Source organism: Wolffia australiana, chromosome 5, assembly GCF_029677425.1.
Source record: "Wolffia australiana isolate 7733 chromosome 5, ASM2967742v1".
Classification (NCBI taxonomy): domain Eukaryota; kingdom Viridiplantae; phylum Streptophyta; class Magnoliopsida; order Alismatales; family Araceae; genus Wolffia; species Wolffia australiana.
In genome coordinates, this window is record NC_135839.1 from 7,062,132 (window position 1) to 7,085,845 (window position 23,714).

The 23,714-nt window shown below is 42.6% G+C and overlaps 1 protein-coding gene across 5 annotated transcripts; it reads left to right on the forward strand.

Moving 5' to 3' along the window:
• The first annotated feature begins 2,752 nt into the window (after window positions 1–2,752).
• Window positions 2,753–20,840, forward strand: SK13 (shaggy-like kinase 13). 5 transcript variants are annotated; one of them, XM_078575139.1, is made up of 13 exons: window positions 2,753–2,842; window positions 3,012–3,174; window positions 3,252–3,344; window positions 5,064–5,123; window positions 5,201–5,473; window positions 5,605–5,679; window positions 5,761–5,817; window positions 17,730–17,870; window positions 17,954–18,004; window positions 18,077–18,172; window positions 18,240–18,323; window positions 18,446–18,548; window positions 20,606–20,840. In XM_078575139.1, exons 2-13 carry the CDS (start codon window positions 3,061–3,063, stop codon window positions 20,686–20,688), a joined length of 1,230 nt encoding a protein of 409 aa, XP_078431265.1. In that variant the 5' UTR covers window positions 2,753–2,842; window positions 3,012–3,060; the 3' UTR covers window positions 20,689–20,840. The 5 variants fall into 5 exon arrangements, with proteins under 5 accessions (XP_078431265.1, XP_078431268.1, XP_078431264.1 ...); XM_078575138.1 differs by having other exon boundaries at window positions 2,771–2,937; XM_078575140.1 differs by having other exon boundaries at window positions 2,771–2,937; window positions 3,036–3,174.
• Window positions 20,841–23,714: the final 2,874 nt, after the last annotated feature.

A 23,714-nucleotide genomic window follows, 5' to 3' on the forward strand; every position in this document is an offset into this window, starting at 1 on the left:
AGATCATAGAAAACAAAACTATATATATATCTCTCCTATATTAACACAAATTTATACCTACACATGTGTATGAAAAGGAGAGAGGAAGCAATGGGCACACAGGTAAAAATGAGAAAAAGTACCATACACTTAATATTCAAGCAGAGCTCCTTAGAAGAAAGGAGACGACACAGCCAAGCCCTGCGCCTGCGCCAACCTGCATAAGCCAAAATTTTATTGAACCGCGAAAGAGAGAGTGAGTGAGAGTGATGACACATATTTAGAAGATATTTCGCAAGTTAGATATCACCATAAGTAACACGGATTAAAATTAGCCCATAAATTACCAAGGATAACCTTGGTAATCTAGAGAAATATATATCAGTATATATATATGTATATATATATAGGGAGAGACAGAGATGGATGAATGGATTAGATGGATTTATAGATTGAGAGAAAGAGAGAGAGAAAACATCAAACTGATGGTAAATATTTCAGGGTGGGACGCTGCCAGAAAGAAAATCAGAAATATAAAGAAATAGAGAGTGAGGAAGAGAGAGAGAGATCGACTAGATTACCCCATTTTGCTATTTACCTAACAGTCGATAGATAGCTAGATCGACTGTTAGATAGATAGATAGCTAGATAGATAGATAGGTAGGTAGACAGATAGGTAGATAGATAGATAGGTAGATAGATAGCTACATAGAAAGATCGATAGATAGCTAGATCGACAGATAGAAAGATTGATAGAAAGATCGATAGAGAGATCGATAGATAGGTAGATAGCTACATAGAAAGATCGATAGATAGCTAGATCGACAATAGATACATAGATAGATAGAAAGATAGATAGAAGGATCGATAGAAATATAGATAGAAATATAGATAGAAAGATCGATAGATAGGTTGATAGATAGATAGGTAGATAGAAAGATCGATAGATAACTAGATCGACAGATAGATACATAGATAGATAGAAAAATTGATAGAAAGATAGATAGAAAGATCGATAGAAAGATCGATAGATAGGTAGATAGAAAGATCGATAGAAAGATCGATAGATAGGTAGATAGATAGATAGGTAGATAGATAGCTACATAGAAAGATCGATCGATAGCTAGATTGACAGATAGATACATAGATAGATAGAAAGATAGATAGAAAGATCGATAGAAATATAGATAGAAAGATCGATAGAAAGATCGATAGATAGGTAGATAGATAGATAGGTACCTTGCCGGCTTCGCGCCCTCACTTCTCTGTCACGAGCTCGCTCGAGGTTGAAGACGATGACGCCGACTTCCAAAAGAAAGAAGATTCTAAGAATAAGGCAAGGGGCGAGTCGCAGAGATGGAGGAAGACAAGGGTGGGTTTCAGAAGGCAACCCGATGGCTCTGCAAGGGACGAGTTGTGCTCCCAACGAATTTCTTTCGAAAGACTAGGGCTGGCGGCGTGAAATTCTCTCTAATTTCGTCCGGACGGGACGAAAATTCGTCCAAGAGGGTTGGGACGGTCCGAAACTTTGTCCAAGAGAGGTAGGATGGGACGGTCCCGGACGAGATACCGTCCCGTCCTTCATCCCGGGGGAAATGATGGACGTGAGACGGGACGAATTTCATCCTGTCTCGTCCATCTTCCTCGTCCGGGACAATCCGGAAGTATACCCGTCCCTCGTCCCGAACGAAAAAAAGTTAACATTTTTTTTTAATGCCCCTCCCCCTCCTCCACCCTCTCCTGTGCACGGTCACCGACTCCCTCTCACTTCCCCCTCTCCCTCCTTCAATCTCTCCCTCTCTCTCACCCTCTCTCCCTGCTCTCACTCTCCTGTCTCTCTCTCTCGTTCTCTCCTCTCTCTCAGACGTCACGGTGACAGCAACGAGACGGATGACGCGACAGTGACAGTGACAAAATCAGGGGTCCGTGATGGTGATGGTGATGGTGATGGATGACGAACTGGGTGTGACTGTGACACGACGGTGACGGGGGGCCTAAGACGAGTGACGTGACGGGACGCCCGTCACAGATGACGACCGTGACGGATTTTAAAAAATGACCAAAAAAGCTTAAAAATCATTAGATTTAAGCTTTTTGACTGCCGAGATTTAACCACGTGGTATCACTAACTCGATTTCTTAGCATTTTGCGGAAAAGTGTCTGCATTAATTCATGTGCGCAAAAGGATGTGGTCCAAAGATAATTGGAGATATGTCCCTCTAATTCTCTCTCCTCCGCATGGTTGTTTTTCCCGTCACACGTGATGATGACGCCGTTCGGTGACGGGGACGTAACAGGGACACCGCAAACCATGAGGGTGACGTGAACGTGATGGATTTTCCTGAAATCCTAGGACGTGTGACGGGACGGTGACGTGATGAAACATTCATCACATCACCGTCCTTCACGGATCGTCCCGAACTTGCCATTCCCTACCTGCTCCCTCTCCGTCTCTCTCTCTCTCTCTCCTCTCACCTGCTCCATCTTTCCCTCTCGCAGTCCCTCGCCACGTGGCAAGATCTCAACCGTCGTAAGCGAATCCGATGGATTTTCGTCCTTCCCTTACTGTCCATCGTCGGAGACCTCAGAACGGGACAGTCTTCTCGTCCGACGATAAAAAACCGTCCCGTCCGTTCGTCCGGTCGTCCCGGGACGAATTTCCGTCCCTGTGTTCGTCCTTTCTCGCGGACGGGACGGTATTTTCGTCGAGGGACGAAAATCCGTCCCGTCCGCGTCTCTGCACTATAAAATTATTCTCGAGGTCCTGGTTCGATAGAGTCTTAATTTTTTTCCTATTTGTTCTTCTACATTCTTCTCATCGCCAGTCATCGGTGGAATACCATCTCGATCCACCTGATAATCGGTCCGTAATTCCTATTCTTGAATCTCGCCTAAGCAGAGATTGTCTCATATTCGATTTGATTTGGTTCTGGGACCCTATCAGAAGCATAATTCGAGGTTCTCGCGTTTTTAGGATTCATGTGTTTTCCAAATATTGATTTTCTCAGTCTTGTTGCTCCAACTTGATTCAGATCAACTATCTTCGCTGTGCATAGCTCGCTACGATCTTGATCCTGTACAATGGCATCTGCCGGTGGAGCACTGCCCCTTGCTGCAGGACGGCTCAGTGGTAATCCAATGTCAGTTGATAAGCTTCCAGAGGAAATCAACGAAATGAAAATTAGAGACGACAAGGTCGAGTATCCGAGTTTTTTTTCTGGCCTCCAAATCTGGCATTCTTGAGCTTGATGATTTTTTCGTTTGCTGTGTAGGAAATAGAAGCAGCGGTAGTGGATGGAAATGGAACTGAGACAGGACACATTATCGTTACCACGATTGGCGGGAGAAATGGCCAACCCAAACAGGTGAAATTTGTTCTGTCCTGATTTTTAGTAATTAGGCTATGGTTTACTTTGTTTTGTGTTTCCAGTAAACCAGAAAACTCCGTTTATCTCTTCCGGTGGTTGATTTGTTTTAGAGGTGATGTTTAGCGGTCAAGACTCACATCTGGAGCTCTATCTTCCGGAGTTATGTCATTGTAGATGATGTCGTTCTAATTAGTTGCACTTTAGGATGGCAAAAGATGGAATCTTGCCTTGTAGATTTAAGATTTTGCAGGCAGCCTTATATTCTAACGTGCTCCTCTCTTAAAAGATCAAGTGACCCTTGACATGTTTTGATTAACTGACAAGAATTGATAGGAGAAAAAAGAAAGGATACTGAATCGTCAACTACCAAAGAGTGTCTCTTGGATGACGGGCTCCAAAGTCTTCGTAATTCTTCACTTGTCTGATATCAAATAACCATTGCTTCTTAGGGACAATCCCAAGATCATTTTCTTCAGTGACAACTGTGTTCATCTAGAATTTCTTATTGTGCAAACCTTTTTAGGAATGAAGTTCCAGCGATTTTTGTTTCTCCAACATGTTCTCTATGCTATTTTTCTTTTCCCTTATTCTCACCATTTCTTTTACATCGCATCAGATTCAAATATGGTTCGGGCCACTTGTTCGTCGTCGATATCATTGAGGTTGGAACGATGTTGATGAATTTAAGGTTGGTTGATGTTGACATTGATGAGACTAGGTTAGCATTGACGTTGCCAATGACAGGGTACCACAGAACGTTGACACCGTTCCTCAAAGTCAGCCGTCAAACAAATTTCAGATAAAAAATGTCAACCCAATCAACTGCCTAGTTGACTATGACGATGACGTTGTCAATGATTTTCCGAGTATGGTCGTTTGATGCCATTGATTTCTGTCGACCTGACTACATCATAGGCTATTCCTCAGTCCACCAACATTGTCATCATTGTCACATGCCAACTGTCGTTAGGACGTGGCGAACTATTTATCCATGTTTACATTGGAGTTGAATTCCATGTAAGATGCATCTATGTGATTGAGATAAATGTTATAGCATTCTGTTTTTGAAAAGAAATTTGGTCTAAACTTGCTTATGAGCTTTGGCATGGGGGCGTCTATGATATCAACCCAATATTTGATGGAAAATATGATCAATATCGTCTTCAACAATACCAAACCGAACAAATGTATCTCACAACTTAAAGAGGAACGAGGACTCCACAAGTGCTCCCTCTGGTTGGCAGGCTCGATCCTGCACCTCCAGCCACTTTGCCACAAGGGGCAAACTAACTTCTTGAGGAAGAAGACTGCCCTTGATCTTCTTGGTCCCCTCTTATTTATAGGAGATCTTCACACGTGGGTGGTCAACACAGATCTTCACACATGCATGGTCAGCACAGGTCTTCTCACGTTTGCTTCCTCTTCTTCCTTTGGTAGTGCTTGGAGAAGAATATACGTGTATCAGTCTACTTCTACAAGCGCTGTAGAGTAGTATAGCATCACACTTACCGCAGGTTAAAAGTGCTGTAGCGTCTTCTCAAAGTTTGTTCTATCTGTGATATCTTTCCTCAAAAAATGATATGGCGATGTCTGATTTTTAATATTTATTCATGTCTAATGCCATTAGTAGCGGTTTTGTTTGAAGCACCTGATTACATGTTATAAATTTTGGTGTTTGCTGACTTTTGTTTGCCAATTTAAATCTTCTATGAGCAGACGATAAGCTACATGGCAGAAAGAGTGGTTGGACGTGGATCATTTGGAATTGTGTTTCAGGTGGCATGATTTTATATTTTATGCTAATCGTTTTCCTTTTTCGGATTTGAATTGCTCTAATATAGGTCTTTATTCAGGCAAAATGCCTTGAAACTGGGGAAAGTGTAGCAATTAAAAAGGTGCTGCAGGACAAACGATACAAGAACCGTGAATTGCAGACAATGAGGCTTCTTGATCACCCAAATGTCGTTTCATTGAAGCATTGTTTCTTCTCAACAACAGAGAAGGATGAACTCTACCTAAATCTGGTACTTGAGTATGTACCTGAGACTGTTTATCGTGTTGCCAAACACTATAGTCGGGCAAGCCAGAGAATGCCGATGATGTATGTAAAATTGTACACGTACCAGGTATTCGTTACACCCTTGCTGTCAGTGTTTTTTTTCTGGTTTGAATACCTCTCCAGTTTTATATGAGTTTTCAGGCGCTATTTTTGTTATCTGGCTGCATACTTTTTCTTACCAAAGCTATCTGATGGCAGATATTTAGAGCGTTAGCTTACATCCACTCTTGTGTTGGAGTCTGTCATAGGGACATTAAACCACAAAATCTTCTGGTGAGATCAAAAGCAAAATCTTTGTTTTTCGGCTTCTACATTTCCTTCTTTCAATGATAATCACGGGTTATTCTGCGGCAGGTGAACCCTAACAGTCATCAGTTAAAGCTATGTGACTTCGGGAGTGCCAAAGTCTTGGTGGGTTATTTCTTTATTCATAGTACCTCAAGTCTATACATATGAAGAGATTTTTTAAAGTTTTTCCTGTTAAGGATAATGTCTGCTGTTTCCTCTTGTTTTAATACCTTCCACATCATATATCAATCATATGACATTCTTTGTTATTCACTGTAATGTCTTAATTGTCATTATTTCTTTTTTGTTGACACGTGGTCCAAAGATCTTGCTGTTTGTTCATGCCAACTGGTTGATCATTTATTTCTGTTAGTGAGATATATCTTGTATGGGTAATGGGCCTCTATGTTTAGCCCATTACCCTCTTATTCTCGTTTCTCTCTCCTAGGGTATATATACCCAACTCATGTACCTTCACTATTATGGGATTATTCTTCTTCTCTCAATCTCATCTTCTTCCTCCTAACCTAGGTTAGGGTTTCACAATTTCTCTCCAATTTGAGCTTCCCAATGTCTGATTTCATCTCCCTTACTAGGCTTGTCATACGCCTCTCGATCTCGTGATACTCGAAACCACAGAAAGACCGAGAAGATCAGAGAGGAACCTCCAAGAATCAACGTTCCAATATTTAAGAACCGAAGGAATGTAGGAGGTAGCATGGTCCAGGGGAAAGGACGAGAAGAAAACAAGAACAGAGAACACGAAATAGGGAGTCGACTACGATATCCCTCCCTCTGGATCGGGACGCTCCCTCTCTCCAGCTTTGCCGTTATTTATATCTTTATTATGTTGACTGCCCCTACTCTGTTGACCGGCAACGTTTGGTCCTCTGATATGTACGTGGTCGAGCCGTACCAATACTCCCTTCCTGTATATCCAAGTTGTCCTCAATTTGGAAAGCAGGAAATTGTCTAGAGATGACTTCAGCGTCTTCCAATGTTGCTTCAAAATTTGGTAAATTCTTCCACTTGATAAGAAGATGCATCCGTTTCTGTTAAATCGTCTTTTAATCACTGCTTCAGGAGAGACCTGCCATTCCCATTCATCAGAAATGTTAGTAGGGACAGGTAAAATATTAATATTACCACCCACAATCTTACCACCCACAATATTACTTTCTTCAAAAAAAAAAAATATATACTAATATTACCACCCACAACTTTGCGTAAATTTGAGATATGGAAAACGGGATGAATAGTTGCTGTCTCAGGAAGGTCCAGTTTATATGCAACAGGCCCGATTTTTCTGATAATAGTCTAAGGGCCAAAATATTTTTGCGCTAACTTTTCCGCCTTGCATTTTGCCAAAGATTTCATCCTATAAGGATGGATTTTCCAATACACTTTATCGCCCTCCTGAAATTCCAGATCATGATGGTGTTGATCTGTTTTTCTTTTCATAATTGCTTGGGCTTTGGAGAGGTGGCTTTGTAATTTGGATAGTATATTATCTCTTTCTGTGTGTAAGGAGTCCAACAAATCTAGTGGGCAAGGTAGAGAGCCATAGCGGATGATAGGAGGAGGGTCTAGATCATAGACAGCCTTGAACGGTGTCATCTTTGTAGATGTGTGAAAAGAGGTGTTATAACTATATTCTGCCCATACTAACCATTGTGCCCACTTCTTTGGTTTCTGATATGACTATGCCACGTACTTAATCAAAGTACCTAACGTCGCCGGTCAACAAAGTAAGGACGATCAACATAAAGAAGCTGTAAATAAAGAGACTAGAGGGGAATGGCGGGAATCTGGAAAGTTGTTACTGAAGTAGCGGCCTGGAGAGCGGGAGGGAAAGCGTCCCGATCCAGAGGGAGGAAGATCGTAGCTGATCTCCCTAGTTCGTGTATCGTTTTACTCTTTTCTTGTTCTTCTCCGTGAAAGACAATGTCTCCTGTTCTTTCTTGAGATCTTGAATAATTGGAACGATTGATTCTTGGAGACTTCTCTCCGTCCTACTTGGATTTTTGGCTGATTCAATTTCACGGGGTCGGGGGCGTGTCAACTGGTATCAGAGCGAGCACCTCGTGATTGAAGACTGTTCACCGAATTCTTGGAGTACACCACATGTTTGCCGATTTCTTGGAGACGCCACCTCGTGATTGAAGATTGTTTGCTGAATTCTTCAAGTACACCACCTGTTCGCCAAATTCTTGGAGTACACCACCTGTTTGCGGAATTCTTGGAAGTATACCACTTCGTGATTGAAGACTGTTCGCCGATTTCTTGGAGTACACCACTTGTGGAATAGATCGAGTTGGAATTATCTGCCAGATGGATCAAGATCCAAGAATGGAGCAAAATACACTAGAATTCCAGAGGCGCACCGCCCATGTCTTAGACAATGTTATGGAGCAAATTGCTTCAATTAAGCTCCGTCTAGAGGAGTTCAAGCAAGCAGCCTCCACTCACGAAGATGGAAATCACCACCACCACGTCCAAACTGTACCATAAATTGTAAATCAGAGGTCAGATCTGAACTCTCAATTAAAGTGTAGTGATCTACCTATTTTTAGGGAGATAATGCAGACGGTTGGATAGCATGTGCTGATCGCTTCTTTTATCTTCATCCAATTGATGACAAAGATAAGTTGCATTTAGTCTCTTTACATCTTTATAGTTCCGCAAAATTGGTTCATCTACACGGAAAAAGTAGGATTCCGAGATTGGGATAATTTCAAATTATTGTTTGCAAATCGCTATGGCATTTCATTTAACATGCCATATCAAGAACTATTTGATGTACGACAAACTGCCTCGGTTCTTGAATATAGGGATGAGTTTGACAGGATTTTGTCTCAATTGCCTAGAATTGCCCCTGAGACCAAAGAGCATGCTTATCTTCATGGATTAAAACCTGAAATTTGCACAGAAGGAAATTCAGACCATTTAGACTGCAGGAAATGATGGACTTATCAGTTCAATCCAAAATTGATTTGGGAATTTTATAAACGACATGGCAGAATTCTCTAGTTTATTATCAACCACCACAATATTCAGGATCATCAAATCGACAGAATATTGCCAGTTATCATACTAATCATCAAAGGAATCATGTTTCTTCCAGGAGTAACCCTCCTATGGCACAGACTCAAAACACCCAAATCATACATCCCATTCATAACAAAGCTCGACCTCAAAGAAAGAGAAATTTATGCCTCACATATGCATAATTCCAGCTACGAAAAGAAAGAGGGCTTTGCTTTCGCTGTAATGGTAAATTCTTGCCAGGACATAGATGCAAGAAGGATCTAAACCTCATCCTAGTATTGGACAAGACTGAATTCATTGATGAATCAGAGGGTGAAGCATATCCAATGCAGATCCAATTACTGAAGGGTCAGCATTCTCTGCACAGCTAATAGCATTCATATCTCAGGGAACGTTGCCTAATCATACTATCGAATTATGGGGACATGTTGCCGGATTCCCTGTGAGAATTTAATATTCAGTGGAGCTTCTCACAATTTTATTACTCCGGATATCATATCTTCAGCATCACTCCAAATTTTCGCAGAAGTACGTTTCGATGTTTTATTGGCCAATGAAACTATGCAATCATCAATGAGTGTATGTCTAGATGCACCAATCTCTATGCAAGTGTCACACGGTCAAATCCTGAGCTAGGTCTCTTGCTCGAATCTGACGTGTACCGGCCTAAGTTCTCAGAGCAAAACACTGAGCAGCCTTGATCTCTTGTAGCCAAAGTCTTTGCAATTGCTTAAGATCGCATAGAAGGGTTTAGAGGAGATGGTGGGGACGCAGCTCTGTCAAGGAATAGGGTCATTGCATTAATATCATAGAAAGTTTACATCGTAGTTGGGATAATTACATGGGGGAAGACAAGGGGTGATACAATGCACGAGACGAGGCACATCGCGCCAAGGTAGTGTCACCTCTCTGCATCGAGGTCGTCGCTCCGCGTGCGTGCGCCTGCTCTGCTGCTACACATGTGCCCCAGGCCGGGCGCCGCGCGCCCGCAGGCGTGGCGATCACACATGCCATGCCTGCCTTGACGATCATACACGCCGCCAGCACCCGCTCGGACACCTTCGCACGCAGTCCGCATAATGCCGTCGCATTCGGCCCCTCAAGCTAGGCGCTGCGCGCCTAGCACTACCCGCGGGGACGCCGCGCGCCCCCATGCAGCCTCATCGCTCTCAGTGCGCCACTTGCCTTAGTCTCCTAGCGGGATGTCTCCTGACCGCGCACCCCGCACACGCAATGCGCGCGCTGCCCGCGTGGTCGCTGCGCGGCACCCCGCACAACTCTGCGTGCTGCACTCGCGGCACGCCTCCTGGCTTGCGCGTCCATTCCGCGCGCAGCACTTCCCACTCCCCCGCGGCGCTTGGCGCCAGTGCGTGGTGCTTGGAGCTGGCGCACAGCGCTTGACGCGCGCACGCGCTCACGCCTGTCGGCTCGCGCACCCAGCATGCGTGGACTTCACCTGATTCGTTCTGCCTTAGGCGCGAACAGGCACACGCACCGTCCACAGTGTATCACCACATGCAATGGCGATGGCCTGAAAGATCAGGTTGGGCATCGCTATCCTTAGTGCGTGTAGCACAAAATAGGACTTAGTCCTTAAATGTCGTGAGTCTAACATTAACACGCCCTCCCAATAAGCACGCAGGCGTCTGGGCAGGGAATACTGCCTAATTAGGGGCCTAACAGCAAGGCATAGACATTGTTCAAGACTTATACCCTTTACCTATGGGAACCATTGACGTGGTACTGATACCAATGATAAGTACCTGCTGGTTCATATCGGTGAGAAGACGAGAAGGGAAGGAGAAGACGCTGGGATGATCGTTGACGTGCCGGGATGGACAACGGCAGGTGGGGGCAGGCGGAGTGGGCGTCGCCTACGAGAGGGGTCCGGCTGAATGGACGTCGACGAAGGGAGCCAGACTCATTCGTGTGATACTTCGTGGCTACCCTCCTCAAGGGAGGGCTGTTCTATTTAAAGGGATTAGGGATTGGCATTCGTCATCCGTCACGTCACGCGTCACTATGACGGTCACGTGACGGATGACGTGACAGTGACGGTGACGTTTCGCAGGGTCCGTGACGGTGACGGATTTCCCGTGACGGTGACGGTGACGAGGTGATCTGGACGAGTGACGGACGTCACGGATGACGTCCGTGATGGAATTTTTCATACAATTTTAATTTAATATTAATTTAATTTATTATTAATTTAGTGAGATGTATGGATTAAAATGTATTAATAAAACATTTCCAAAAACTACAGTTTTAACTTCTCAACCTATTTATAATACCTATTTAGAATTGCTCCGAATAAACTATGTGCGAACTGCGAAAGTATGTGGTCCTGTTTTCCTAGCTTTCCAACCTGCATGACGAGAACCGAGCAATAATTTATTCTACTTTCAATCTCGTTTTCAAGCAAAAAAATACAAACGGCGAAGAGAAGAAAAAATTACCTGATTATACCCCGTCCGCATGAGAGAAGAAAAAAATTCTTCCACAGATAGGGAGGGAGAACCGAAGGAGCGGCAATGCTCCAACTAGAGACGGGGAGAGGGACCGACAGAGAGATCCACAAAGGGAGAGGGAGAGGGAGAAGAAGAGGGCGAAAGAGACGGAGCGAACTAGAGAGAAGAGGAAGAGGGACTGAGGGAGCGTCCCAGCGAGAGACAGAGAGAGGGAAAGAGATCGTAAGGGGACAAGGAGAGGGAGAATCGGAGGAGTTGAGAGAGAGAGGGAGAATCGTAAGGGGACAAGGAGAGGGAGAATCGGCGGAGTTGAGAGAGAGAGGGAGAATCGTAAGGGGACCGGGAGACATAACAATAACAAATGGTCCATAAGAATAAACATACATAACCTATAAAAATGAAATTTTTTTCCGTCGCGGTGACAGTGACGTCGTCACCGTGATGGTGACATGACGGTGACGAGGGTTTGCGGACGAGTGACGGGTCAGTGACGATTTTTCTGAAAATCCTAGGACGAGTGACGTGACAGTGACGTGACGAACAGTTCGTCACGTCACTGTCCATCACGACTCGTCATCCATCCCGTCACGTCCGGGGCATCACATCCCGGACGTGCCGTTCCCTAAAAGGGATTACAAAAGGTCCAAATGACCTAAATGCCCTTATTGGGCTAAATGATGATTACGTCAGGGTCGTATCAGGCGCTCAGTGGTTGAGGACGCTTGAATGGTTTTTGAGCAACTACAATCTGAGAACCTTGAAGATCTTATGGCAAGGAACGGTTCATCAGCTCAAGACGGACCCTTATTTTTTATCAGCTTCAACGCCATTACATCCCAGTGCCCAGGACATAATCAACAGCAAAAGACATTTTCAAGCTCTCTATGCTGCATGTGATCCCGGACAACCAACAGTATTCACCATTCACAAGTCTACTTATACTGATACTTTTTGTAATCTTCATCTTTCTGTTTTTGTATCTTATTTACAATTACCACCAAAGAGGGATATAGATCATAGAATACACCTAAAACCTGGTAATCAACCGATTAATTTTAGGCCATATCGTTATTCTTACCTTCACAAGAATGAGTTGGAAAAATTAACTCAAGATACGATCGTTTCCAACATTGTCAGACTTTCCCCCAGTCCTTACTCAAGCCGAGCTCTTCTAGTCAGAAAGGAAGATGGGGGTTGGTGTATCTGCGTCGATTACAGAGGGGGCCTGCGATCCAGAGGGGGGAGCTCCTCTCTCCATAAAGCTCACTATCTTTCATCTATGTTCCACATCACCTCCATTCCACTCACCTCTTTTCTGCACTCTCTTCTACCACATTTCACGTTCCTCATCGGATGACTTTTCTCCTGTTGGAAAATCTGGAACAATTCTTGTATTTTGGTTGAATTTCTGTTTGGATTTGCAAAAGATCTACATCATAATGTTGGGGAACTTCTGATCATTCAAGAATTTTAGACTTAACTGATCTGTATGAATGAAAAACTTTTGAAATAATTAGTGTTTACATTTATGGACTGATAAGATCACGACCTTTAACTCCCATTCATATGTTGACTTGAGCTTGGAGTTGTTATTGAGTGCCTTGCTGTAATACTGTTGGAGTCCTGATGGGATAACCGATTCTTGATATTGTAAGGTTATAAATACCCCCTTGTAAGGTCATTAGAAGGACTTTTGATGAATGATTACCCTGTGGTTTCTTGATATGCGTAGCTGTATCTGGCTTTCGTGAGGGCAAGAACTACCGATTCGGAGGTTCTTGAGAGTTTATTCTCCTATCGCTCTCTCTTCTTCTCTCTTACCTCTTCCATCTCTCCTATTCTCCTCTCTATCCCTCGTTCCGTTTCTTGATTTTGTTAGATCTCCAAGGGGATCGTAACAAATTTGCTATCGGATGTTTATCTTGGATAAGTACAGCTCCCAGTCCAAACCCAGAGGCGATAGTTTCAACAATGAAAGGTTTTGAGAAATCAGGTAATTTTAGTATTGGAGCCGTAGAAAGTGCCATTTTTAACTCTATAAAGGCTTGGTCGGCATCTTTGGTCCAGGCAAAATAATTTTTCTTTGAGTAGGGACGTCAATGGATGAGATTTGGAGGCATTGTGGGCAATAAAACGCCTGTAGTAGCTTATTAATCCAAGGAATGATCGAAGTTGCTTCAAGGATTTTGGAGGTGGCCATGATGAGATAGTATCAATTTTGCTAGGATCTGTTGCCAGTCCAAGGTTTGAAATCCTGTGGCGGAGGAACTCGATACAATTTTGTGCGAATAGACACTTCTTTGGATTGACCTGTAAACTGTTGCCTTGCAAAATTTGAAAAACTTGATGTAAGTGATCTTCATGCTTCTTTGAAGTTTTGCTGTAAACAAGGATGTCATCGAAAAAACCAACACAAATTTCCGGAGGTGCTTCCAGAAGACGGAATTCATTAGGGCTTGGAATGTTGCTGGAGCGTTGCTTAACCCAAATGGCATCACTAGAAATTCAAAATGTCCTTGATGCATCTTAAATGCAGTTTTATGTATGCCTTCTTCATGCATTCTGATCTGATCATATCTAGACTTGAGATCTAGTTTGGTGAACAAAGTCGCTTCATGCAACTCTTCAAATAATTCATCAACTATAGGGATAGGATATCTGTTCGGAATGGTGATCTTGTTTAAGGCCCTGTAATCGATGCAAATATACCAACCCCCATCTTTCTTTCTGACTAGAAAGGCTGGGCTAGGGTAAGGACTGGTGGAAGGTCGGACTATGTTGGAAGCGATCATATCTTGAGTTAGTTTTTCCAACTCATTCTTGTGAAGGTAAGAATAATGATATGGCCTCAAATTAATCGGTTCGATTACCAGATTTCAGGTGTACTCTATGATCTATCTCTTTTTTGTGGTAATATAAGTAGACTTTTGAATTGTAAATACCGTGGGTTGCCTTGGATCACATGCTGCTTAGAGTGCTCGAAATTGCCTTTTGCTGTTGATTATGTCCTGAGCACTGGGATTTAATGGTGTTGAAGCTGATAGAAAGTAAGGGTCCGTCTTGAGTTGATGAACATTTCCTTGCCATAAAATCTTCAGGGTTCGCAGATTGTAATTGCTCAAAAACCATTCAAGCGTCCTCAAGCATTGAGCGCCAAGTACCTTGTCAATGGTTCCCATTGGTAAAGGGTATCCCGACAGACGCCCATTGATGATTTCATAGCCCCATTGGCTAATAGTAAATCGAAATGTGCTCCTGCAAAAACCTGGAGTGACGCTGAAGATATAATGTCGGGAATAATAAAATTGTGAGAAGCTCCGCTGTCTATTAAGATTCTCACTGGAAATCCGGCTACATGACATAGCTTGGTAGTATGATTGGGCGATGGTCCCTGAGATGAATGCCGTTAGCCATGCAGAGAATGCTGACCTTTCAGTAATTGGTGCTTCGTCAGTCTGCATTGGATCTGCTTCACCATCTGATTCCCCTACGAATTCAGCTCTGTCCAATACTAAAATGAAGTTTAGATCTTTCTTGCATCTGTGTCCTGGTAAGGCTTTATCATTACAGTGGAAGCAAAGTCCTCTTTCTATCCGTAGCTTGAATTCAGGTTCTGTGAGGCTTAAGTTTCTCTTCCTTCAATGTCAAATTTGGTTATGAGAAGAGGGTATCATTTCAGTGGAAGCAAAGCCTCTTTCTTTCCGTAGTTGGAATTCAGCTTCTGTGAGGCTTAAGTTCCATCAATGTCAAACTTGGTTATGAGAAGAGGGTATGCTTTGGATGTTTTGAGTCTGTGCCATGGTTGGGTTGCTCTTGGGAGGAACATACATTCTTTGATGACTATGTTGGGAATTGGAAATATTTTGTCTATTTGTTGATCCTGAATATTGTGGTGGTTGGTAATAAGCTGGAGAATTCTGCCAGGCCGTATATAAAACCCCCAAATCAATTTCGGCTTGGACAGATAGATTGATACACCCTTCGTATCAAAACAATTCACAATCCAAGGATTTTCAATATCCGAATATGAAATGTAGTTTGTAACACTCAGGAAATGGGAAGATAGCTGGACTGGAGATGATCACGACGGCTCCCTCCCTTGGATGAGCTCCTTCTTGATCGTGGCGGTCCTCCTCTGCGGCTGGACTCCTCCCTCCAGGTCGTCCGGTGGGGCAGCGCACTCGCGACTCCTTCCCTGGGAAGTGTAACAACTTCTTGCACAAGAAAAGATCCCCCTCCCAGCTGGTGTCCCCTTTATTTATATACCTCGCTGGAGTCAGTTACGCTGGTCAACTGTCCGTTGACCAGATCTGAGCTTCCTTCTTCTGTATGTCTTCGAATAGCATCTATCATAGATCCATCATCTCCTGTAGTCCAAATGGTCTAAATTTCCTTACTTCAGTGCAAATTTCAGGTTTTAACCCATGGAGATAAGCATGCTCTTTGGTCTCAGGGGCTATTCTTGGCAGTTGAGACAAAATCCTGTCAAACTCATCCCTATTTTCCAGAACTGAAGCGGTTTGACATACACCGAACAGTTCTGGATATAGCTTGTTTAAGGAAATGCCATAGTGATTTGCAAACAAGAACTTGAAATTGTCCTAATCTCGAAATCCTACTTTTTTTCTTCTAAAGGAACCGATTCTGGGCGGAATTATCAATATGTAAGGAGACTAAATGCAACTTATTTTTGTCGTCCATTGGATGGAGATAAAAGAAACGATCAGCCCATGCGATCCAACCATCTGCATTATCCCCTTGGAAAATAGGTAGATCTCCACGCTTGAATTGAGAATTCGAATCTGACCTCTGATTGATGATTTGTGGTACAGGTTGAGTGCCGTGGTGGCGATTTCCATATTCGCTAGTAGTGGCTGCTTTCTTGAACTCTTCTAGACGGAGATTAATAGAAGCAATTTGCTCCATAATGTGATCTAAGACATTGGCAGTACGCCTTTGGAAACCCAGCATGTTTTGCTCAATTCTCGGATCTTGCTCCATCCGGCAGTTAATTCCAGCTCAATTCTACTCAGCAGGTGGCGTTCTCCAAGAAGTTGGCGAACAGTCTTCATCACTTGGTTTGACCACGAAATGGCGGCCAAGCTTGGACAGCTGAATCTGGCTCTGATACCAGATGATAAGCCTCTCGATCTCTTTATACTCGAAACCGCAGAAAGACTGAGAAGATCAGAGAGGAACCTCCAAGTATCAACATTCCAATATTCAAGAACCGAAGGAATGTAGGAGGTAGTATGGTCCAGGGGAAAGGATGAGAAGAAAACAAGGACAGAGAACACGAAATAGGGAGTCAATTACAATCTCCCTCCCTCAGGATCTAGACGCTCCCGCTCTCCAGGCTGCAGCTCCCGTAACGAACTTTCAAGATGCATTCGCTGCTCCCCTCTGCCATTATTTATATCTTTATTATGTTGACCGGCCCACTCTGTTGACTGGCGACGTTTGGTCCTCTGACATGTACGTGGTCGAGCCGTATCAGCTTGACAGTTTATGACAAATTTGTCATTGTTATCATCATCTCTTCATCTTGTCATCATCATCGTCATCCATCTTTGGGCTATGATGGATGACGACTATGAAATTTTTTCAGCGCCTGATGATTGATGATTGCGGCTCTTGGAAACCAGATCATTGTGACGATGATGATTTGTAAGCATCATCTTCAACTCGTCATGATCATGACTGATGCCTAACTAGGGTTGGACAGTGACATTTATCATCATCCTCAAATCTCGTCATCGTCCTCCATGTTTGTGCTTGGAGGAATGATGACTCTGAAGATGACCAGTTATCATACGATTAGATGACAACGACAATGACAGGAAACTTGATGTAGATGACGATTCACCAACGTCATTGTCAACATCCACTCATCAGGTTCATCATTGACACAAAACAAGGGATGGAGGAAGATGAAGAATTCTTTGTCTTCAGTGTCATCTCAAAATTGCATCATCGTCAGCCATGTTGGGGCTTGGATGAATGATGATTATGATGACAATGAGAATTTGTCATCAGCCAATGGATGATGACGACTCCTGAAAACTGGATGAAGATTTGTCATCCTTACTGTCCATTTATCTTTGTAATCATTTTTTCCAAACTAGGGTTGGCAGACGATGATGAATTAATCATTGTCCTCTCCAAATCTTGTCATCATCATTATCAACGTTTTGGGCTTGGATGAACAACGATGATAAGTTGCCATCAACTAATGGATGATGACGACGGTGGTAATAGGTCATGGGATACCATACGACTCATCATCATCATCATCATCATCATATATCGTGATCTTTGATGCAGAACCCTAGGTATAACACAGAGCTAACTGTGTGCTGCTATTATTCCTTAGGCTACCCGTATTTCCCTACCATGACTTGAATTGATTGATCCGGTAATTTTTCTCTTGCTACGGTGATATAGGCAACTGTCGCTGAATATGGAGACATCTACTCGGTTTTTCTTGTTATTTGATATTGATGGTTTGTTGCGTTCCAGGTGAAAGGTGAGCCCAACATATCATACATTTGCTCGCGCTACTATCGTGCGCCAGAGCTCATATTTGGGGCAACCGAGTACACGACGGCAATTGACGTCTGGTCAGCAGGTTGTGTACTTGCTGAGTTACTTCTCGGGCAGGTTGAATTGACTAGTAGCTTTTCCTTTTTTCTCTTAATATCTTTTCTCCGAGTAGAATAACGGGTTTGAATTCTCTGCTCCAGCCGTTGTTCCCCGGTGAGAGTGGAGTTGATCAGCTCGTCGAGATCATCAAGGCACGTCAATGTGACCAGTGAGAAAACAGTTGAGAGTTGGATTTATTTAAATGGAATTGTATTTTTTTCTAGATACTTGGGACACCCACTCGTGAAGAAATTAAGTGCATGAACCCAAACTACACCGAGTTCAAGTTTCCACAAATCAAGGCCCATCCATGGCACAAGGTTCTTGCAAATTCATTTGAAAATTGAAATAGTACCTATTTTTATGTTTTTTGGTGTTTTCAAATAGATTTTCCACAAGCGGATGCCTCCCGAGGCTGTGGATCTTGTGTCAAGGCTTCTCCAGTATTCCCCCAATCTGCGGTCCACTGCTGTGAGTAGTAGTTATACATATGTTTTCATATTGCGGAAATGAATAATGTATAATCTAAACTTGTTGATTTAGATCTTTAAAAATTTGTTTAAATGCTGAAGTTAGTGTTATGCTATCTGCAGCTGGAGGTCTGTGTGCATCCATTTTTTGATGAACTTCGCGATCCCAATGCTTGTCTCCTCAATGGTCGTCCATTACCTCCTCTTTTCAACTTCAAACCCCAAGGCATGATCCTCTCTCTCTCCCTCCCTCTCTCCCTTTCTCCCCCACACTTAGTCCCTCTCTCAATCTAGATCGGCTTTCTGTCTGTGTATCTCTCTCTCTCGCTCTCTCCCTCTCTCCCCCAATAGGTGTCCCTTTCTCAATTAAGATGATCTTTCCATTGATCTATCTCTCTCTTCCACTCTCTCGCTCTCACTCTATATAGGTCTATCCCCCTCACAATCTAGATCCTCTTTCTATGAATCTATCTTTTTCTCTCCCTCTCTCTCTCCCACTCTCCCTCATTCTCTCTCCCCTCTCAATCAAGATGGTCATCCTAATGCGCTCTCTCTTTCTGCCCCTCTCTCAATCTAGATCCCCTTTCTATTTCTCTTTCTATGATCATTTATCTCTCTCTCTCTCTCAATCACGACGATCATTCTCCCACTCTCCCACTCTCCCACTCTCGCACACTCTTTATCCCTCTCCCAATCAAGACGATCATTCTGATGCCCTCTCTCTCTGCCCATCTTTCAATCTTGATCAACATCTTATCGCTTTATCTCTCTCTCTCTGCCCCTCTTTCAATCTTGATAACTTCCTATTGCCTTATCAATCTCTCCCTCTGTCCCTCTCAATCAAGATGATCGTTCTACCTATCCTTCTCCCTTCGTCACCACTATCTGATCCTCAATCAATAACGATCATCATGCTGTCTCTCTCTCTCTCTGGCCCTATTGCAATCTAGGTCAACTTTCTATCGATTTATATTATCTCTCCACCTCTTCCCCTATCTGAATAACGATCACTCACTATATCAGTCTCTCTTGATCTATCCATCCATTCATCTAGGTCTATGTGACCCTCTATCAATTACAATCATCATACTATCTCTCTCTCTCTCTCTCTCTCTCGCTCTCTCTGTGTTCAATCTAGATCAACTTCTTATCAATTTATCTATCTCTCCTCCCCTCTTTGTCACTCACTATATCACTATCTCTCATTCTATCCATCCATTCATCGTGGTCTATATGACCCTCACTCTATCACAATCATCATGCTATCTCTCTCTTTCTCTCTGTTCAGTCTAGATCAACTTTCTATCTATTTATCTTATCTCTCCACCTTTCCCCCTATCTGAATAATGATCACTCATTATATCAGTCTCTCTTGCTCTATCCATCCATTCATCTAGGTCTATGTGACCCTATCTCAATTACAATCATCATGTTATCTCTCTCTCCCCCTCTCTCTGTGTTCAATCTAGATCAACTTCTTATCGATTTATCTATCTCGGCCCCCTTCTTCGTCACTCACTATATCACTATCTCTCACTCTATCCATCCATTCATCGTGGTCTATCTGACCTTCACTCTATTACAATCATCATGCTATCTCTCTCTCTCTCTCTCTCTGTTCAATCTAGATCAACTTCTTATCGATTTATCTATCTCTGCCCCCCTCGTTGTCACTCACTATATCACTATCTCTCACTCTACCCATCCATTCATTGTGGTCTTTCTGACCTTCACTCTATTACAATCATCATGCTATCTCTCTCTCTCTCTCTCTCTCTCTCTGTTCAATCTAGATCAACTTCTTATCAATTTATCTATCTCTCCTCCCCTCTTTGTCACTCACTATATCACTATCTCTCATTCTATCCATCCATTCATCGTGGTCTATATGACCCTCACTCTATCACAATCATCATGCTATCTCTCTCTCTCTCTCTCTCTCTCTCGCTCTCTCTCTGTTCAATCTAGATCAACTTCTTATCGATTTATCTATCTCTCCCCCCTCGTTGTCACTCACTATATCACTATCTCTCACTCTATCCATCCATTCATCTTGGTCTATCTGACCTTCACTCTATTACAATCATCATGCCATCTCTCTCTCTCTCTCTGTTCAATCTAGATCAACTTTCTATCTATTTATCTATCTCTCCCCTCTCCCCGACACTCTGTCTCTCCCCTCTCTCTATCTATCTCTCTGTCTCACTAAATCACTGCCATTCATCTAGCTATCTATCATCAATCAATCGACTATCTGTCTTATTGTAGCCCTCTTTTGTTCAGAGCTGAAGGGGGCATCTTTAGAGCTGCTTGCAATTCTGATACCAGAACACGCCAGAAAGCAATGCCCATTTTTAGGGTTTTAGTGGCGGGGGAAAGCAGGGGAGGTGTTCTTAGCGTTGGCAGAGGTAAACCTGTTTCTTTATGCTGGTCTGCTACTGTATTTAGTCCGGATTTGAGGCCACCGACTTCACTTGAACGAAAAAATCTCTTTAATAATTATTGCCTTGTGAGCTCATGTGCATTTGCATTTTTATTACCCTCTCTATTTTTCTTTCTTTTGCCATCCTCTCTCTTTATTCTCTTTGACTCTCCGCAACGAAAACAAGGAAAACCCTCATTTTATGTGTCTTTCTCTCTCTTTCTCATTCTCTCTCTCTCTTTCTTCTCTTTGAATCTCCCCAGCTAAAACAAGGAAAACCCTCACTTTCTGTGTCTTTCTCTCTCTTTCTCATTCTCTCTCTCTCTCTCTCACTCTTTCTTCTCTTTGACTCTCCGCAGCTAAAACAAGGAAAACCCTCACTTTCTGTGTCTTTCTCTCTCTTTCTCATTCTTTCTCTCTCTTTCTTCTCTTTGACTCTCCGCATCTAAAACAAGGAAAACCCTCACTTTCTGTGTCTTTCTCTCTTTTTCTCATTCTTTCTCTCTTTCTCTCTCTTTCTCTCTCTTTCTCTCTCTTTCTCTCTCTTTCTTCTCTTTGACTCTCCGCAGCTAAAACAAGGAAAACTCACACTTTCTGTGTCTTTCTCTCTTTTTCTCATTCTCTCTCTCTTTCTTCTCTTTGACTCTCCGCAACTAGAGCGAGGAAAACTCACACTTTCTGTGTCTGTCTCTCTCTTTCTCATTTTCTCTCTCTCCTCTTTGACTCTCCGCAGCTAAAACATGGAATACCCTCACTTTCTGTGTCTTTCTCTCTCTTTCTCATTCTCTCTCTCTCTCTCTCTCGCTCTCTCGCTCTTTCTTCTCTTTGACTCTCCGCAGCTAAAACAAGGAAAACCCTCACTTTCTGTGTCTTTCTCTCTTTTTCTCATTCTCTCTCTCTTTCTCTCTCTTTCTTCTCTTTGACTCTCCCCAACTGAAACAAGGAAAACCCTCACTTTCTGTGTCTTTCTCTCTTTTTCTCATTCTTTCTCTCTTTCTCTCTCTTTCTCTCTCTTTCTTCTCTTTGACTCTCCCCAACTAAAACAAGGAAAACCCTCACTTTCTGTGTCTTTCTCTCTCTTTCTCATTCTTTCTCTCTTTCTCTCTCTTTCTTCTCTTTGACTCTCCCCAACTAAAACAAGGAGAACCCTCACTTTCTGTGTCTTTCTCTCTCTTTCTCATTCTTTCTCTCTTTCTCTCTCTTTCTTCTCTTTGACTCTCCCCAACTAAAACAAGGAAAACCCTCACTTTCTGTGTCTTTCTCTCTCTTTCTCATTCTTTCTCTCTCTCTTTCTTCTCTTTGACTCTCCCCAACTAAAACAAGGAGAACCCTCACTTTCTGTGTCTTTCTCTCTCTTTCTCATTCTTTCTCTCTTTCTCTCTCTTTCTCTCTCTTTCTTCTCTTTGACTCTCCCCAACTAAAACAAGGAAAACCCTCACTTTCTGTGTCTTTCTCTCTCTTTCTCATTCTTTCTCTCTTTCTCTCTCTTTCTTCTCTTTGACTCTCCCCAACTAAAACAAGGAGAACCCTCACTTTCTGTGTCTTTCTCTCTTTCTCATTCTTTCTCTCTTTCTCTCTCTTTCTTCTCTTTGACTCTCCCCAACTAAAACAAGGAAAACCCTCACTTTCTGTGTCTTTCTCTCTCTTTCTCATTCTTTCTCTCTTTCTCTCTCTTTCTTCTCTTTGACTCTCCCCAACTAAAACAAGGAAAACCCTCACTTTCTGTGTCTTTCTCTCTCTTTCTCATTCTTTCTCTCTTTCTCTCTCTTTCTTCTCTTTGACTCTCCCCAACTAAAACAAGGAAAACCCTCTCTCTCTCTCTCTCTCTCTCTCCCTCCCTCCCTCTCTGACTCTGCTGCTAAACAAGGAAAACCATCTTTTTCTGTATTTGACAAACATACTGGTGGATTACTTGTTACATGTTAGGATTTATATTTTCTTTTATCATGATTTACTATTTTTTAGGTGCTGAAGAATAAGAAATGTAGCTTATACAAAAAACTTAATTCCACATAAATTACAAACCCATTACAAGACATCATGGACAACATTAATAAATCATCTTTGAATGATAACATTAATTGCAAGTGACATCTTGGTGTGAATAACAGCATAGATAATAGTTTATTCATAAAAAAACAAGTATATCCTTAGAATGACTCACTAACATCAAGAAAAGATATTGAATAATTATACCATGTTAGTTACCAAGAATTTCTGGTCTAGGTCGTTCTAATATTTTGAATTTATGCACAACATCTAATGTATAGAGAAAATGACATTTATAAGAGGGCTCATATTGGTGGGATATTTTTTCCATCAGTATTTCTAGCACTAGAAAATGCACTAAATTTGCATGCATTTGATTGATTTCTGGTATTCCCTTGCTCATTGAAAACCTTTTTAAAATTTATAATTCCTAACCTTGATCATGATCATCCATCCCTTACTTTTATTTAAACATCAAAGGATCACGTAGTATATAATAAGAGTCCTCATATAAATAATTGGGCTTTTATTTGCCTGTACATCCTTGGAAGATGCTACCTTAGAGAGTCGTATTTACTTTAGTTTGTGGTTTTTACTTTGGTGGGACCTTATCTCTTTCACAGCTTAGACTGGTCCATCTGACCTAGTTTTGGCTTTTTGGGTTCTCCTATGTGCAAATAGGTAGACCACATACCACATTTGGTTACCTGGCTCACTCTGTGGCCTATTACACATGTGTTGGGCTAGTTTCACGCCTATAAGCAGCCCAAATGGAGCACCTCTATTAAGCTGTGAGTGCAATGGACCACTTTGTACCTGAAAGTGGAGTGCCCTGTGCTGCTTTACACCAAAAAGATCCAAAATGGGCCACCATCGCATGATACTACTTTACACTTAAGATCACCCAAAATGGGCCACCTCTAGTGTATGTAGGGGGAGCTTGCTCAAGCCCTCTGCGCCGAAAATTAATGTAAACTAGGT

Excerpts from the sequence above, each read along its gene's own strand:
- SK13 (XM_078575139.1), top strand. The coding sequence starts at position 3,061 with ATGGCATCTGCCGGTGGAGCACTGCCCCTTGCTGCAGGACGGCTCAGT. Across the intron at positions 5,124-5,200 it reads CATTTGGAATTGTGTTTCAG|GCAAAATGCCTTGAAACTGG; the intron begins GTGGCATGATTT and ends GTCTTTATTCAG. Across the intron at positions 5,818-17,729 it reads TCGGGAGTGCCAAAGTCTTG|GTGAAAGGTGAGCCCAACAT; the intron begins GTGGGTTATTTC and ends GTTGCGTTCCAG.